Source organism: Tenrec ecaudatus, chromosome 8 (genome assembly GCF_050624435.1).
Source record: "Tenrec ecaudatus isolate mTenEca1 chromosome 8, mTenEca1.hap1, whole genome shotgun sequence".
Taxonomy (NCBI): Eukaryota; Metazoa; Chordata; class Mammalia; order Afrosoricida; family Tenrecidae; genus Tenrec; species Tenrec ecaudatus.
The window spans coordinates 143,655,758-143,670,903 of NC_134537.1; the positions used below are offsets into that span (position 1 = coordinate 143,655,758).

Genomic DNA, 15,146 nt, shown 5'->3' on the forward strand with positions numbered 1-15,146 from the left:
GGTGACTAGCTACACCTGACCCTATTGACGGAGGACTCGTTAGATGAACAGGAGAAGGTAGGGAACAGAATAGGGAGCTGAAAGCACTGATGATTGTAGAGTCCTCTCGATGGGATCAACAGAACTGTATGTGAATGGATATGCTGGGTCCTGTAAGATATGGCAAAACAAAACCAACTACTCTAGGGGGAAAAATAATAAGGGTTTGGGGGCGAGGGGGAGGGGTTAAGGGAGCTGCTATCAAGGAGTTCAATAAAGAAAATGCTTTGAAACGGATTGTGGTAGCAATTGTACAACACTGCTTGATGTGATTGAACTATGGAATGATATTCTATCTGTATTAGCTTTCAATAACATGATTTAAAATGTAAATAAATTAAAAAAAGAATTTCCGGTATCTTACAGTCTCAGCTTACGTGACCCACTGAGGCAGGAGAAATCTCTGAATCTGGTCCCTGAGGAAAAATTTTCAACCTTGAACTGAAATGATCCCCGTTGGTCAGCTTCAAACGGACCAAGTTTTGCTGAATTGGTCAAGCACCTTACTACACCCTTTGGAAGGTGCTCTCTGTACCGGATCAAACTGACAACAGACGCTTGAGAACTATGCACAGGTCAGCAGTGTCGAAGCCAGCGAGTCCACGCCAGTGATGGTGCAGCAAAGCAGGTGAACTGGACATGAAGACATAGTTGAATGGGTACGTAATCTGCTGCGTAGGTTTTCACCCTATGTCTTAAAAAAAGAGATACATCAGGGCAATCCTACACATTTCCTGACACAAACTTGGAACCAGCCATTTCTTCAAGCCCTAGTTTCTTTAGCAGGGGAAAGGGCCCAGCCTGCTTCCTGAAGATTTCCACTCTCACTTGCGACTGCAGTGTGCAAACCCTGGCAGTCTTGGCCACTGCTCAGGTGGGCTTGTGGAGTCTGGCCTTCTGAGGTCCTCCGAGGCCCCGGCGCTTGGCTCCCTCTATATACAGACCTTCTTCCTGCCAGAGGGCCGTCTCCACCTGCTTGCATGGGGGTAGGGGAGGGCATCCAGGCGCCTCGTTTTGCTCACGTCTTTCATGCTTCTGCTCTCGCAGTTGTGTTTTTAGAGCGGAGTGCATGGAAGATGGAAATACGGATACCGCCTGATCGGAATCCAACCTCAATAGCCTTTGACTGAATGCCATTTTTCGGCTAAAATTAAATGATACGGATGTTAATTAGCTAGGGAGTGGCAGAAGAAAACATTTGGTGACCTGCTTTGAGGCCCAGAAAGAACTGAGCGGGTTGTGTTGTGCAGCTTTTTGGTGAAAAGCTGGTTCCGAGCCCGGGCAGCGACAAGCTGAGTGCACCAGGGGAGACCCTGGTCCGGGGTGATGGACGCCCCTGGGGATTCTGGGACAGGAAAGAGGTGTACTGGGAAGACTCCTCTCTAGATCTGTGCAAGATCGGCTAGATCTGTGTGCTGGGGGCTTTGGGTAATCAGACAGGAATCTACCCCAGTGATCTAGGTGCCATTCACTCAGTTCCAACTCACAGGGACCCTGTGTAGGACAGAGCGAACACAGCCCCGTGCTGCCCAGCTGCAAATCATTCCATGTCTGAGCCACGAGTCTCTTTTGACATGTGCAAAGCGCACGAGACAAAGTGTCACCACCCTTGCCTCTAAGGAGCATTCTGGCTGGACTTCTAAGCCAGATGTTTGTTCTTTTGGAAATCCATGGAACTTTCAACATTCTTCCCCAGCACCATAATTCAGATGCATCAATTCTTCTTCAGTCGCCCTTATTCAATGTCCAACTTTCACATGCATATAAGGTGACTGAAAATACTTTGGCTTGAGTCAGGCCCACCTTAGTCCTAAAAGTAACATCCTTGCTTTTCAACACTTTAAAGAGGTCTTGAGCAGCAGGTTCACTGTCACTTGATCTCCTGACTGCTGCTTCCATGAGCACTGATTGTGGACCCAAGCAAGATGAAATCCTTGACAACTTCAATCCTTTCTCTATTTTTCATGAAGCAATTTATTGGTCTAGTTGTGAGAATTTTGGTTTTCTTTACAATGAGGTATAGTCCATAGGGATGGCTGCAATCCTTGGTTTTCATCAAGTGCTTCTTGTCCTCCTGACTTCAGCAAGTAAGGTTGTGTCATGTGCATATTGCAGATTCATATGCTTTCTTCCGATCCTGATGCCACGTTCTTCTCCCTATAGTCCAGCTTCTCCGGTTAGCTGCTCAGCACAAGACAGTATGGTGAGGACACAGCCTCGAGGCACACCTTTCTTGATGTGAGACCATGTAGTTCACAGAACTACCTCTCCTGCCAAGAGTACACGTGTTCTGGAATCCTCCGTCTTCCCAAGGCTACCATAGTTTATAGTCCAGTCAGTAAAACACAAAGTCCCGTAAACAAGACCCATCTGATGTCAGCGGAACAAGTACTTGAACCAGAGCTGTGGAAATATGAAAGGGAAGACCCAAGGCAATGCAGGGCACTTCCACGGCATTGGCTGACTCAGCGAGGTGAAGTCACCGTCGTTTGAAGGTTTGACGCCTAAGTGTTTAGGAATAAAGACAAGAGCAAGAATATGGATGTAACCTTCTACCTGATCTAATGTTCGCACAAGCAAAGTGTCCCGGTCCTAAGAACATACTCCCCAGTCAATTCTAATATTTATCACTTGGGTAATGCTTACGTGTTCCGAAGTAAAAGCAGTGCTTACACTGTATTCAGAGGGATGAGTGGCTAGCTCCCAACTCAACTGCAGGAATGTGAGGCATGACAAAGTCCTGTAGTCTGCAGGTACCTGGAGAGTGCCTGGAGGCAGTGCTGCTGTTATCACCTTCACCTGCAGGAAGTCTTCCAGGCCTAAGGCATTTCTGTGCTTCACAATGAGAAACATCTGCAGTGACTGGCTTTCCTAGATACTAAGGGAACTTTAGAAGATTTGCTACCCACAAATCTGGTGTCTAAAGCCGAGGGTTGCTTTTATTTAACACTATAGAACTATGCTTCACACATAATCTCAAATTCACTACTCTCAAGTTTTCACCAAAAGACTAATGAAGATTCTCTATAATGTAAGGCTGATGTCTCTAAAGTGAACTAGAGACATACATACACCATAGGTTTCGGGCTCACACTTAATTCTAGGCCAGTCTAAGAACAATGAATTCTTATGACATGACCTTACTTTATCCTCAAGAAGAGCTCACTGATGATATGGTGCTAAAGTGTAATGGGGAAACTAGATGGTGCCTGGCTATCAGAAAGAATAGGAGCTGAGGTCTTGAAAACTTGTCTTCTTCCAACAAGTAGTCATCTAAGTGAGATATCCACCAAGTCCTCATGGAAGAAGCACAACAGCCTGTGTAATCCAAGGATTCTAAATAATACAATCCAGATCCAAAGGAAGGAATGGTATCGGAGCTTAAACTGTGAGCACGGGGTTTGCAGAAAACTATGGATGACGGTGGAAGCCCAAAGTCCATCCATCTGCAGGGTCCACACATGGATTGAGTCCCTGATGAATTCCCACTGAGTGTAGTCTAGGAATGTGGATCGTCTTGCTATCAGAGAGCATTGTAATTTTAGATTAAAATTAACACATGTAACATCTCTTAATTGGATTTTCCTCAACCTATTTTAAAGTTGTTTCTGTTATTTTCTGCTTTCAATTGAGTGGTTTTTTTCTTTTCCTGCTTCTTATTTACCACTACCGTATATGAAACCCAGGATCTAAAGGGCATGGCAGGGAAAGTTAATAGTACAATAAGAAAATGTTCCGAAACTATTATGATTGTACACCTCTTCTTGATACGAAGGAGCAATTGTGTATGTGAGATGGTTTTTTAAAGACAAACAAAGATTGATTTCAGAGTCTCATGTTATCCTTCCTTTAGAAAGCCAAGTGCATGCGGGAGTTTCAGCGTTTGTGAGACTCACATAATGTGAACTCCCTTTCCACACCTCGTGTGTGTCTGTGGCAAGAAAAATCACAAGGTCAGGCTTTAGGACTTCAGTTTCCTGTAGAAAGGCCATCATCAATTTCCAATTTAATCTTGACTTTCACTGCGATTCCATCACTGCTGGGATTGTTTGCAATCTCAGTTTAACTACCTCCCTCTGCAGCTCCTGACCTTACATTGTCCTAGTTATACGATACTAGTCATTTATTACACACGAGCCCGGGATCCACCTAGAGTTGGCATACACTACCTCCTCCTGAGTTTTTTATTTGACCATTTTTACTGTTGTAGCCATTAAGTAACCGAAGTTCCCTTCAAAGTACAGTCTCTGAAAGCCCATGAAGGCAAGTGTGGAAAGCAGCTGTGGTTTTATACTCGACCAAAGGATGGTTAGGAGCAGGAGAACATGCAAGAGAACTACAAGGCGAGTAACAGTTAAAGTAGAAACAGTAAGGAACTTGGCTACTTTTCAAGAGCATGCCTCCTTCTTTAGAAGTACCAGGACAAGGTCAAATGGTTACATTAACTAGGTAATACTACAGCCCACGTGCTGGTTCTGTTTGCGTTGGCACTTTTATCACCTGGTGGGCATCACCTTGATGGCAGTGAGTGATTAGAACCATTCAGGAACCCAGGTGGCTCTACGACTGGTCAGTGGTTCCAAACCACAAGCTGCTCGGAGGACTTGGAGGAAGTGGCAACTAGATTTAGTCTCGGAAAACCTAGACATCAAGGGCTGCTGAATTACAATTGACCCCATGGCAGGTTTTTAATCATTTTATTAAACTCATAACCAAGTTTACAGCCTAATCCTAGGAAATTGTTATATGGTACAGTGCAGAGAGACTGAGCAGCTGTCAAGACATCTATCTAAAATAAAACTCCAGGGGCCGTGGCACTGTAAAATCAATTACATAAGGTGTTTATTCTGTAAAATGGGTGGTCATTACCTGCTCTACCTGGCTGCAGATACTGCCACTGTATCCTAACAGTCTCTCAAGGAAGTCTTTCCCATGATCACCCTCAACTTCAGCCCTGCATTTCCTCAGCCACTTGTAGCCAGGTCTTAATGTTACACTTTCCAGGTGAGTGAGCTGTCGTTTCTCCCGGTCCACCCCCTCCAGTCTTCTCTTCCTCAGACTGTTGCTGTCATCACGCTCAAGAGCCTACCAGGACTCCCCATTGTCGCCAGCTTTCCGGTTTCTGACTTGCTTCTGCCCTCGCTTTGTAAAGCCCTCCTAACTGCCCTCGCCAGCCAACCCACACACCCAAGAACCAAGTCAACTCAAGTCAACCCAATAACTCACACCAACTTAACTCATTCTATTAATACAGCACTTCAATTTAGACCAGCGCTATGATTCAGCTCTTGTATATACTTGGATGCTCACTCGGCGGAGGCACTGCAAACCCAACAGGTTTTCCTTGGGAGGCGGCTACAGCTGTTGGCTCCCCCCACGAAAGGCTATGTAGGGCCACTGAGACAGTCAACTCAATGGCAGAGGGTTTGGTTTGGTATACACTTAGATGACATTAACTTTTGTTTTATAAAACAGAATACCCCCACTATCATGATCCCAATTCTACCTTGCAAACCCAGTTAGACCAGAGGATGCGCAGTGGTACAGATGGGATCTGGAAACACAGGGAATCTCGGACAGATGAACCCCTCATCGACACTGGGAGGGAAGAGGGGGAGTTGAAAGGGGGAACCAATAATGGGGATCTACATATAACCTCCTCTCTGGGGGATGGGCAACAGAAAAGTGGGTGGAGACGCCAAGCGTTGAAGTCAAGCCGAAGGCGAATTTTGATGATGGCAACGAATGTATAAGTGTGCTCTACACAATTGATGTATGGATTGTGTAAAAGTTGCATGAGCCCCAATAAAATGATTTAAAAAACAAATTTAGGCAGAGACTATGCCCTTTTTTCTATACCAACACCAAAGGTATGTCATAAACTTCATCCTAAACATATAATCAGAAATATCCTGGGGATGAGCTAGCATGTAAGAAAACCTTGACATCACTTTAGTCTTGCCCATAAACGTTTATCTTTATTGTCTGTGAAAGAATTTTTGGGGGGTGCGGGGCGGAAGAAGGGGACTACAATGCCAAAGTTGTCCCTTACAGTTAACAGAACTAGGAGAAGCTTTAGAGAATCAACAACCAAAACCCAACTCATTGCCTAGTCAATGCGGACTCAAAGCGATTGCCACAGGACAGGGCAGAACTGCTCCTGATGGTTTCCGAGACTGCAACTCTTTAAGCCCCGCCTTTCTCCGGGTGGTTTTGAACTGCTGACATTGTGGTGAGCAACCCGACGCTTAACCACTATGCCACCAAGGGCCAGCTCTGGGTTATGGGCCCATGTTACCTGTGACACTAGGATGATTCTTTCACCGTGTTAGGTAGTTTCTTACCTAAGACAATTTTTGAAAATTCACCCCTGGATTTCCTTCCACAGGCCGAGGAAGCTATTCTCTCCCTGTGATTCTTCTAATATGTAGCTCGTGATTTCTACTTTCGGGGGGGGGGGGGGGGGGACGACAAACCATACGGTCTTCAACTCCATAAATAAATGAAAACCAAACCACACATTTGGAAATCAAGTTTTGGTTTTATATGAACAGAAGTAGACCATCTAGAAATATTTCAGTTTATTTAAATTGTTAAGTAGAATATGAAACCGAATTTGTAGCTAGTACCAGAGAATGGACTTAACTGTTTGGTGTTTAATGATAACAGCTTCTACACAGGATCCCAAGAGACTTACAGAAAAGGGGCAAAGCCCTAATATTAAGCAAATAAAACTCATGTTTCCAACAGATTATACAAAAATTGATTTATACTCCATTTCCCTTTTTTTTGATATTTAGAAAGTGCAGATTTAACAAAGGTAGCCATACCCTTTCTATGTACAATGCCAATTTTAGCGATGCAAACAATAAAACTGTCAGTATGTTACCCAAAAATCCCAGTGTTCAGCTCTCAAACCTGAAGCCACTAAATTTAACAAGGATTAAAGAGAGTTAAAACTAACAGAGCTAGGGCCACATTCCAGGTCAAGGGAAGAAACAAGTATGTTAATCTAACAACAGTAGGTTTAACCTTAAACTTGTTGAGAAGCTTAACATCATTTCAGTATTATTTTTAGTGGAAAATCCGGGATTATTTGGCGATGCTGCTTTCACTAGTAGTAAACAATGATAAAGTCAAGTGAGGGAAACCCAAGAACCGCCACAGCGAGGCGCCAAGAATGGTTTTAGGGCACTATCTGGAAATCCACGATCTCCGTTGCAGATGTGTCCCTTACGTTGCTGGCGTGAGCCAACAGGGCATTAAGATGCGACTCACAACACAGAAAGACCTTTCAATGGAAGCCGCTGTCCTAAACTCAGCCTCTGCTAGAAATGAATCATGCCATTCACAATTATCTCAGAAAGGTGTCACGTTAGGATGCTAGCAGCGGAGGGAACTTGACGTCCCCAGTCCTAATGAGGCAGGGGAGGCAGGCTCGGACGACCAAAGGGAAAAAAGGGCAGGGCGGGAGGAAGCTGGAGATCGAGCGTATCTTTACCCGAAAAGCCTGTTTGCTGTCCTTTTCCCAAATCCCTGGTAACACATGTTCCCAAAGGATGGGAAGATAGGACTTAAAATGAATAGTATTCCAAAGTTATTTCTAAATCTTAAGGTAAAGACAACTTAACACTGAAAGTGTTCTTCAAAGGCCAAATCTTAGTACATTTGGCAGTTAGTAAATTTCACTCCTCCCCGTCTTTTTCTTCTTCTTTTCCTCCCCCCACCCCCCTTTAAAAGACCTTTACTGGGCTACCAAACTGCTAGAGGAGTGGCCAAAGGGAGACTACTTGAATTCGGATGAGGAGGGTTATTCTAGTATGGGAACAGGTTACACACCTAATTAGAAAGACACGACACGACACCCTCCAAACACTAGTGCATGCAATAAACTCTTCCATGTCGTAAACTCCAAGGACAGGGGGACTGAGGAGGAGGAGGAGGAGGAGGAGGAGGAGGAGGAGGAGGAGGAGGAGGAGGAGGAGGAGGACACAGACCCAAACAGCCCAGGAAGGAATGCTGAGAGGAGAAGGAAGGAGAGGACAGGAAGAAAGGGCAGCTGAGAGGAGGCAGTCAGAAGGTATCTTCTGGTTGACTCAGGCAAGCTAAACCAGTGCTTTGTGTTACATAGGACAAACCTACCAGTTTGCCCCTTTCATTTTTAAATAACTCAGGTCAGGGTTTAGGGCGGGAGAGGAGGAGAAGAAAAAAAAAAACAAGCAGCATGCAAGAAGAGAAAGGAGGGGCGGGAGTGGCCAAGGAGAGGAAACGGTGGGCAGGAATCGTCTAAATATCAAGGCCACTTAAACTGAGACTCAGCAAACCAAAGAGATCGTTTCTGCATTATCCTTTGTCCTCAAAGAACTACTCTGACATTTACAGCCGAGCAAACCACAAACATGTGAATGGTTTCCGTTTGGATGATATGTCTCCTGCACATGCTCCCACCAAAACAAAACAAAAGGGAAAAACCTTTCCACATAAGGCACAGGACAAAAGTAACCCCACTGACATGTTCAGGGAGAAATGAGTGTTTTCCTGGCTTTTTGTTCGTTTCTTTTGCTATCGCATATCTATAGATTATAGGGACTCAAGCACATTATCGATGACAGAAAATTCCACTGTTGTACAAAATAAAATTGTTAACTCTAACTTTTATTCTTATACAATTTGCAGAATAGAGTTGAAATGATTGCTATAGGTTTTAATGTTAAGAACCAGACTATAATACAACCGAAATGCAGAGGTGAGCCGAGCAAGTACATTTAAAAATGAAGTCACAGACATGATTTTTCTATACATCTTTTTGTTTAAGTTTGAAGAAAATGATAAAGCCAGCAAGCAGTCACAGGTGAAAGAACAAATAAAACAGGGCAATGAAGAGTTACCACGAGGAACAAAAGGCAGGTGTTTAGGGTTAAAGATGGACAGAGTGGTTTATTTTGCAGCAAGAGAAAACGGGTGGTGGATGGCATCTGATGGAACAGGAGGACGCTCAGCAGCATTTGCTCCTCCAGCCTGGCCCGCCGCCTCCGCTGCTGATATCTACATGCTCACTGTTGGGCTCTTTTACAGGGGTCTGGAATGAACACAAGGAAAGGGCCATAAAGAAGTGCTACCGGGATAAATCTAGAGTCAGCAGAAGCATCCTCATCAGTGTCGATTCACGCAGCGAAATGCAGTCAGTCAAGGTTTTCTCCACACAGAGAAAGCTTTGGAAATTTCCTTCTTACCAGTTTCCCCCAAGCTGTGAACAGTCCAAGGGCCTCCCTCCAGCCTCTGTGTCGTTTCCGAGATCATCTCTGCCTTAGCGCTTTTGGTTAAGAGGTGCGGAACTCTTAGCCCTAACCCTGGATTGCTTCCTTAAAGGCTGGGTGATAACCCAGTGTTGGGTTGTGTCTAACTTACATTTGGGAAATAAAACCAGTCTTTTCTGTTTTGAGATGGGACTCTGTATTGCTGTACCTTAACTTTAAAAGACACTCCCAATTTTGACATACTACTATCAGGGAGAGAGGTTGGGGGGCGGAGGAGGAGACAAGCTGTAGAATTCATGTTAAAATCGTTATGGAAAAACACCAAAGGATGCACACCAAAATGTTAACAGTACTAGCAACCCTTAGGTCAGCTTATGGGCAATCTTAATTTTGTTCACTGCGCTATACTAACTTTCTAAAACATTAAAGTTTAGAATGCCCCCTTAAATGAGCAGCCTTATATATAGATAAGCAGTATTTTTTTTTTAGTGGTAACTTCAAGTGCGGTGAACCTAAGTGTTCATAAACTGCTGGATTTCCAGTACATACATACTGCCAAGCTACCTGATAAAAATTTAGAACATTATCAGTATAGCCCTTGAAGGCGCTCCCAGTCAGTACTACTCTCTCAAAGGTAACCAACATTTTAATCTGTTCCCATAAATTAGCCCACCTCATTTTCTTACTTTCATATGCACAGAACACACTTTATGTTGGAGACATGGTGTTCTATGTATTTCTTATCTCTGCCTTCTTTTCCTCAGTATCCAAGGATGAGACACAGCTACTCTGCTGCCTTGGAGGCCACTGCCGCTCCTGGCGAGCCTGTGTGCACAGAGCCCGGTTCCCTCTGCAGGGCTGAGTCTGGGGCCTTTCTGAAATGGACTGCCAGGCCTGTCTTCGCAGGCGTCTCGTCTCTTGGTGGATTTGCACTTTCAGCTAACGTGCCCTCATTTTAGCAATGTTATTACCTCAACAAAAATTTTAAAATTTAAATCTAGAACTTTAGAAGAAAATGACTGCTCACGAGTCACTCATGAATTTAGGAGCTAAGCAAAAGTAGGCGCTTACCTTTCGAAGGATATCTTCAGCTAATGTGAGGAACGCCTTTTCGATGTTTATATTTGCTTTTGCACTAGTCTCAAAAAATCTTATACCATGCTCCCTTGCAATCTAAAATAGAAGCAAAATGTTATCATAAAATTACCAAGCATGGGCATTAGCAGTTTAGAGAAACATTAATATTCTAAAGGCAAATCTTGACTAAATTATAAAAAATACCATATTGTTTCAATGAGTCAAGATTATAGAGCTCTTTCCAATTTTTTTGTTTGAGTTGTCATAGATTTTCTGAGGTTAGATATTCCAATTGAGAAATCCTACAGTGGGTAGAAGGAAAAGAAGCTCACACTGGAAGCATAACTAGGGGTGGGAGAGATCCTAAATCAATGAACTGAGCATCACTGATTGTCATTTCCCCCTTTTGTAGTTTAACCAAACCAAAGTCCACGGCCACAGAGCCCCTGTGGACTGTAGTGATCCTGCAGGGGTGCAGAGAACTGCTCTCCAGGAGTCTGTCAGTCATTACAGAAGCAAGCTTCCACACATTCCTCCTGCTACTTTCATAGATTTGATTGTCTTATCTATTGAACGTGGGGAAGGGGGGAGAGAAAATCACTCAAATGATAAACTATGGTTCCAAGATGATAGGTGCACACTTGGCACCTTCCATCCGCGTTGCTATAAGAGCAAGCAACAGTAACAGTCGTCAGGAAAGGGCTGGCTTTACCTGTTCTCCTTTGCCTTTTGGTACAACTCTTTTATCGTCCATGTCGCACTTGTTGCCTAGCAACATTCTTTCCACATCTTCATTTGCGTGCTAAAATGGAATGGAAATTCACCTTTACACATTTCCATGAATCAAGGTTTAATAGTCTCTAAAAGAAACTTTCTCAATTTAGGGTACTGGTTCCTATAAGTTTAAACGATCTTATCCTAAACAGACTACAAAATAAACTCCTACATGACGGAGGAAAAGAAACATGACCAAGAGCCATCTCTGTCCACTATTCTTTTTCACTGCATTTTAACAGTTTTTTATGGCATACAATTCACAAATCATACAGTTTGGTAGTTCAATTATATTATAAAGGGCTATACAATCACTACAGTCAATTTCAGGCTGTCAACTCTCCTTTGTCCCTATCGGAGGCCATCTAGCTTCTATGTTCTCACCAAAAAAGGGAGGACAGAGGGAAAAGAATGGCCCATGTGCAACATTGTCATGATTGTAGTTAATGCATAATATCGTTGAAAACATTAAGTTCGAAATTTTAAAGACCTTTAAATCTCAAATAACACAGACAAAGTCCCATGTCAGGTTGCTAACCAATGTGTGTGTAGTATGGAATTTCCCTTTTCATACTTCACCTTGTTGCTATTGTTGACAATATACAACTTACAGAGCTTCAACGCGCCTCTTTAGAAGCAGATCACTGAGCCTTTCTGCTGAGGTGCGCCTCTGGATGGGTCGGAACCTCTGACATGATGGCTAACAGCTGATGCACTAACCATTTGCCCCAGCCAGGGACACCTAACTGAATTTAATGCCCCTTGAGCTGTTATTGCTATAGCAAAGGCAACTTGGCAAATATCCAGTAACACACCAATTCCAAGTACGTTGTGGATGTGCTAAGAGTCATTAAGTGTCATTCACTTAATATGGAATCTATCTACACATGGATGTTGAGAGGAATCGCCAAAAATTCCAGTGAACACACAGTAGAAACTTTGTGGGAATGTAAAATGGCCCTGTACTGTGGAGAGCAGGGCAGTGCTTCCTCAAAAAGCTAGGAATAGAAATAACATGAACCAGCACTCCCTCTATTTTGTGCTGGTCCACAAGAAAGAAGAGGCATGGCATGAATACAGGTATGTGCCCACCATGTTCACCGCAGCACTATACAGAGCAAAAAGATACAGGTAACCTAAATGAAGACAAGACAAACGCACGTTGGTTCAGTCACACCATAGAACACTGCACAATGGTAGCAGAGTAACCAGTCTACAAAACACTTGTTAATGCTGGGTGAAGAGGAAGCCAATATGCAGTAAGAAATGATGGAGGCAGGGCAAGACACGGGGAGGTCTGCAAAAGTTAAAAGAAACAATGGCAAATACTGTTGCAAGCCCAATCCTGCAGTAGTGTTGATCATGCTGAGACACACATGCAGGCTGAAGACATGTGGGCGAGAGAATTGAGTATACCTATGCTTATGTGTGCACGTGTGTGCTTGACAAAGAACATCTATACATGTGTATTTATCTTTGCAAATACATCCATGAATATGGTAAAGCACACAGGAGGCAAAGTTCTCAGACATACACAAACGATTCAAGGGAATGAACTGCTGAGCTGGGGGTATCAGGACCATAGTCTTGGGGAACACCAGGTCTACTGGTTTAACAGTTCAGGAAAACAATATTCTACTTCTAAGGGGCAACTACTGGTCTCTCCCGTCTGGAAGTCAGAAGAGGGATGAAAACTGGTGAGAGACACATGGAAACAGTCCAATGGACCACAATGAAGACCAGAAGAACTAGATGGTGCCCAGCTGCCATTGCCAACTTCTCTGAAAGGGTCACATAAGAAGACCCTGGATGGAATATAAGAAACACGTGGAACAACTCAAAATCATAAAAGAGATGAGGCTGACTTGTTGGATACAGACAATTAGATCTCCGAGACTAGAGTTCTGAATCACCCTGTAAGTCTGGAAACAAACCCACTCCTGTGGTAAAATAATCAACAACTTAAGATCCAAAGGGCATAAAAGCAGGAAACGGGAAAATCAGAATATGTGATGGTACACTGAGGGTGTTCAGTGGATGAGTCAAACAAAATATATGTGAATCACTGAATGTAAACCTGACGATCTACCCTGTACTTTTATGTAATTCACAATAAAAAGCATTTTTTAAAAGCTCCCTCCCCCCAAGAAACCCCAACTTTGTGGGTTATGAACAAAGTACATTTTGGGAGAAAGATTCTAAATTCTCAAAGAGGTCCATGACATGCCCCCTACGCACCCCTCCCCCCAAGAACGTAAAGAAAGAATCATTTCTCAAAAAGTCTCCCAGCTACTAGTTGGCCAAGCTAACTTCAAGAGACACTATTCTCTAATAAAAGTTACTTATCAAAATAAAAGGGATAAGAAGGCCAATGAAAGGAGGATAAAGTAAGGGAATCGGATTTAAAATTAATTTAGATGTAAATTTGTAAGTGTTGGAGCATTTTGCGTGCATGAAAACAATCATCACAATGCTTCAGCAATATGACCACCAATTTACAACTCTGCATCCTCATGTCCACATACATTATTCTGGGGCTAGGGAGGGGACAGGCAAAAATCTTTACATGTTTGTGGAATTCTAGGGCAGATATATGGTTTCAGTTCAAATATAGATTTAAAAGTAACCCTGGCGGCCACCTAGCTCAGAAGCCACAAAGCCCACATGGAAGCAGCACACCAGCCTGTGTGACCACGAGCTGTCAAAGGGATCAGGTATCAAGCATCAAAGAACAAAAAGCCATATCACTGTAAATGTGGGTGAGTGCAGAGTGGAGACTCAAAGCCCATCTGTGGGCAACCGGACACCCCCTTACTGAAGGGTTATGGGGAGGAAATGAGCCAGTCAGGGTGCAGGGTAGCAATGATGAAACATGTAACTTTCCTCTAGTTCTTAAATGCTCCCCCCCCCATCCCCACTATCATGATCCCAATTCTATCTCACAAATCAGGCTAGACCAAAGGATGTACATTGGTACATATAGCATCTGGAAACACAAGGAATCCAGGACAGATGACTCCTTCAGGACCAGTGGTGAGAGTGGCGATGCCTCTAGGGTGGAGGGAATGTGGGGTAGAAAGGGGGAACCTATACAAGAATCTACGTAAAGCCTACTCCCTGGGGGAGGGACAGCAGAGAAGAGGGCGGGGGGAGACGTCGGACAGTGTGACATACGACAAAATAATAATTTATGAATTATGAAGAGTTCATGAGATAGGGTGGCGGGGGGGACTTGGGAGGGAGGGGGAAATGAGCAGCCGATATTAAGGGTTCAAGTCGAAGGCAAATGTTTTGAGAATGATGATGGCAACAAATGTACATATGTGCTTGACACAATGGATGCACCGATTGAGATAAGAATTGTACGAGCCCCCAAAATCGTGCCTACAACAGGAACACATAAACACAGTGGTTACCACATTTGAGGGTTTCTTCTGAGAATGCACAAAGCAAACGGACTAGATGGTGCTGCTTTGTCTCCCAGGACAGCTTTCCCCTTACTCAGCGCCTGGGCTTCTGGGTGAGGTTTAGGAGCCTCTTACTTAAAGGGAAAAGGATGACAGAAGGATGACAGGTACCATGAAAACATAGTCTCCCATCAAGGTCTGTCAGTCTCAAAGGGTCCTTTCTCTTTAGAATTAGTAACTTTTTTTTTTCTGTGAGGGTGAAATTTGGAATTTTATTTAGTCTGACTCAAAGCAAAGAATCACCTATTTATTACTAATTTTCCTTAGGAAATAAAAGTGTCTGTTGCATTAATGTTCTAGAAAGAACAAGTTACCTCTTGGAATGACCAATAACCCAGAAACAAAACACTTGGCTTCATAAAATATGTTCTGACACTGTGAGGTTCTGTTACAATTCTTGGCTCCTGCATATACTCGTGTACAAGCCGAGTTTTCCAGCACATTTTAAATGCAGTTTTTGTGGGAAAATTAGGTGCCTCAGCTGATATTCAGGTCGGCTAATATACGAAATATATGGTAGGTAATCATGACT

The 15,146-nt window shown here is 43.6% G+C and overlaps 1 protein-coding gene across 1 annotated transcript in view; it reads right to left on the reverse strand.

Annotated features, from left to right (window-relative positions):
• Positions 1–7,978: 7,978 nt before the first annotated feature.
• RAB10 (RAB10, member RAS oncogene family) overlaps positions 7,979–15,146 on the reverse strand; it is a 74,219-nt gene continuing 67,051 nt past the window's right edge. The window contains exons 4-6 of the mRNA XM_075557004.1: positions 11,086–11,175; positions 10,368–10,469; positions 7,979–9,118 (exon numbers count right to left, since the gene is read on the reverse strand). Coding sequence (XP_075413119.1) covers positions 9,035–9,118; positions 10,368–10,469; positions 11,086–11,175 — 276 coding nt within the window. The 3' untranslated portion in view covers positions 7,979–9,034. The remainder of the gene's footprint in view (positions 9,119–10,367; positions 10,470–11,085; positions 11,176–15,146) is intronic.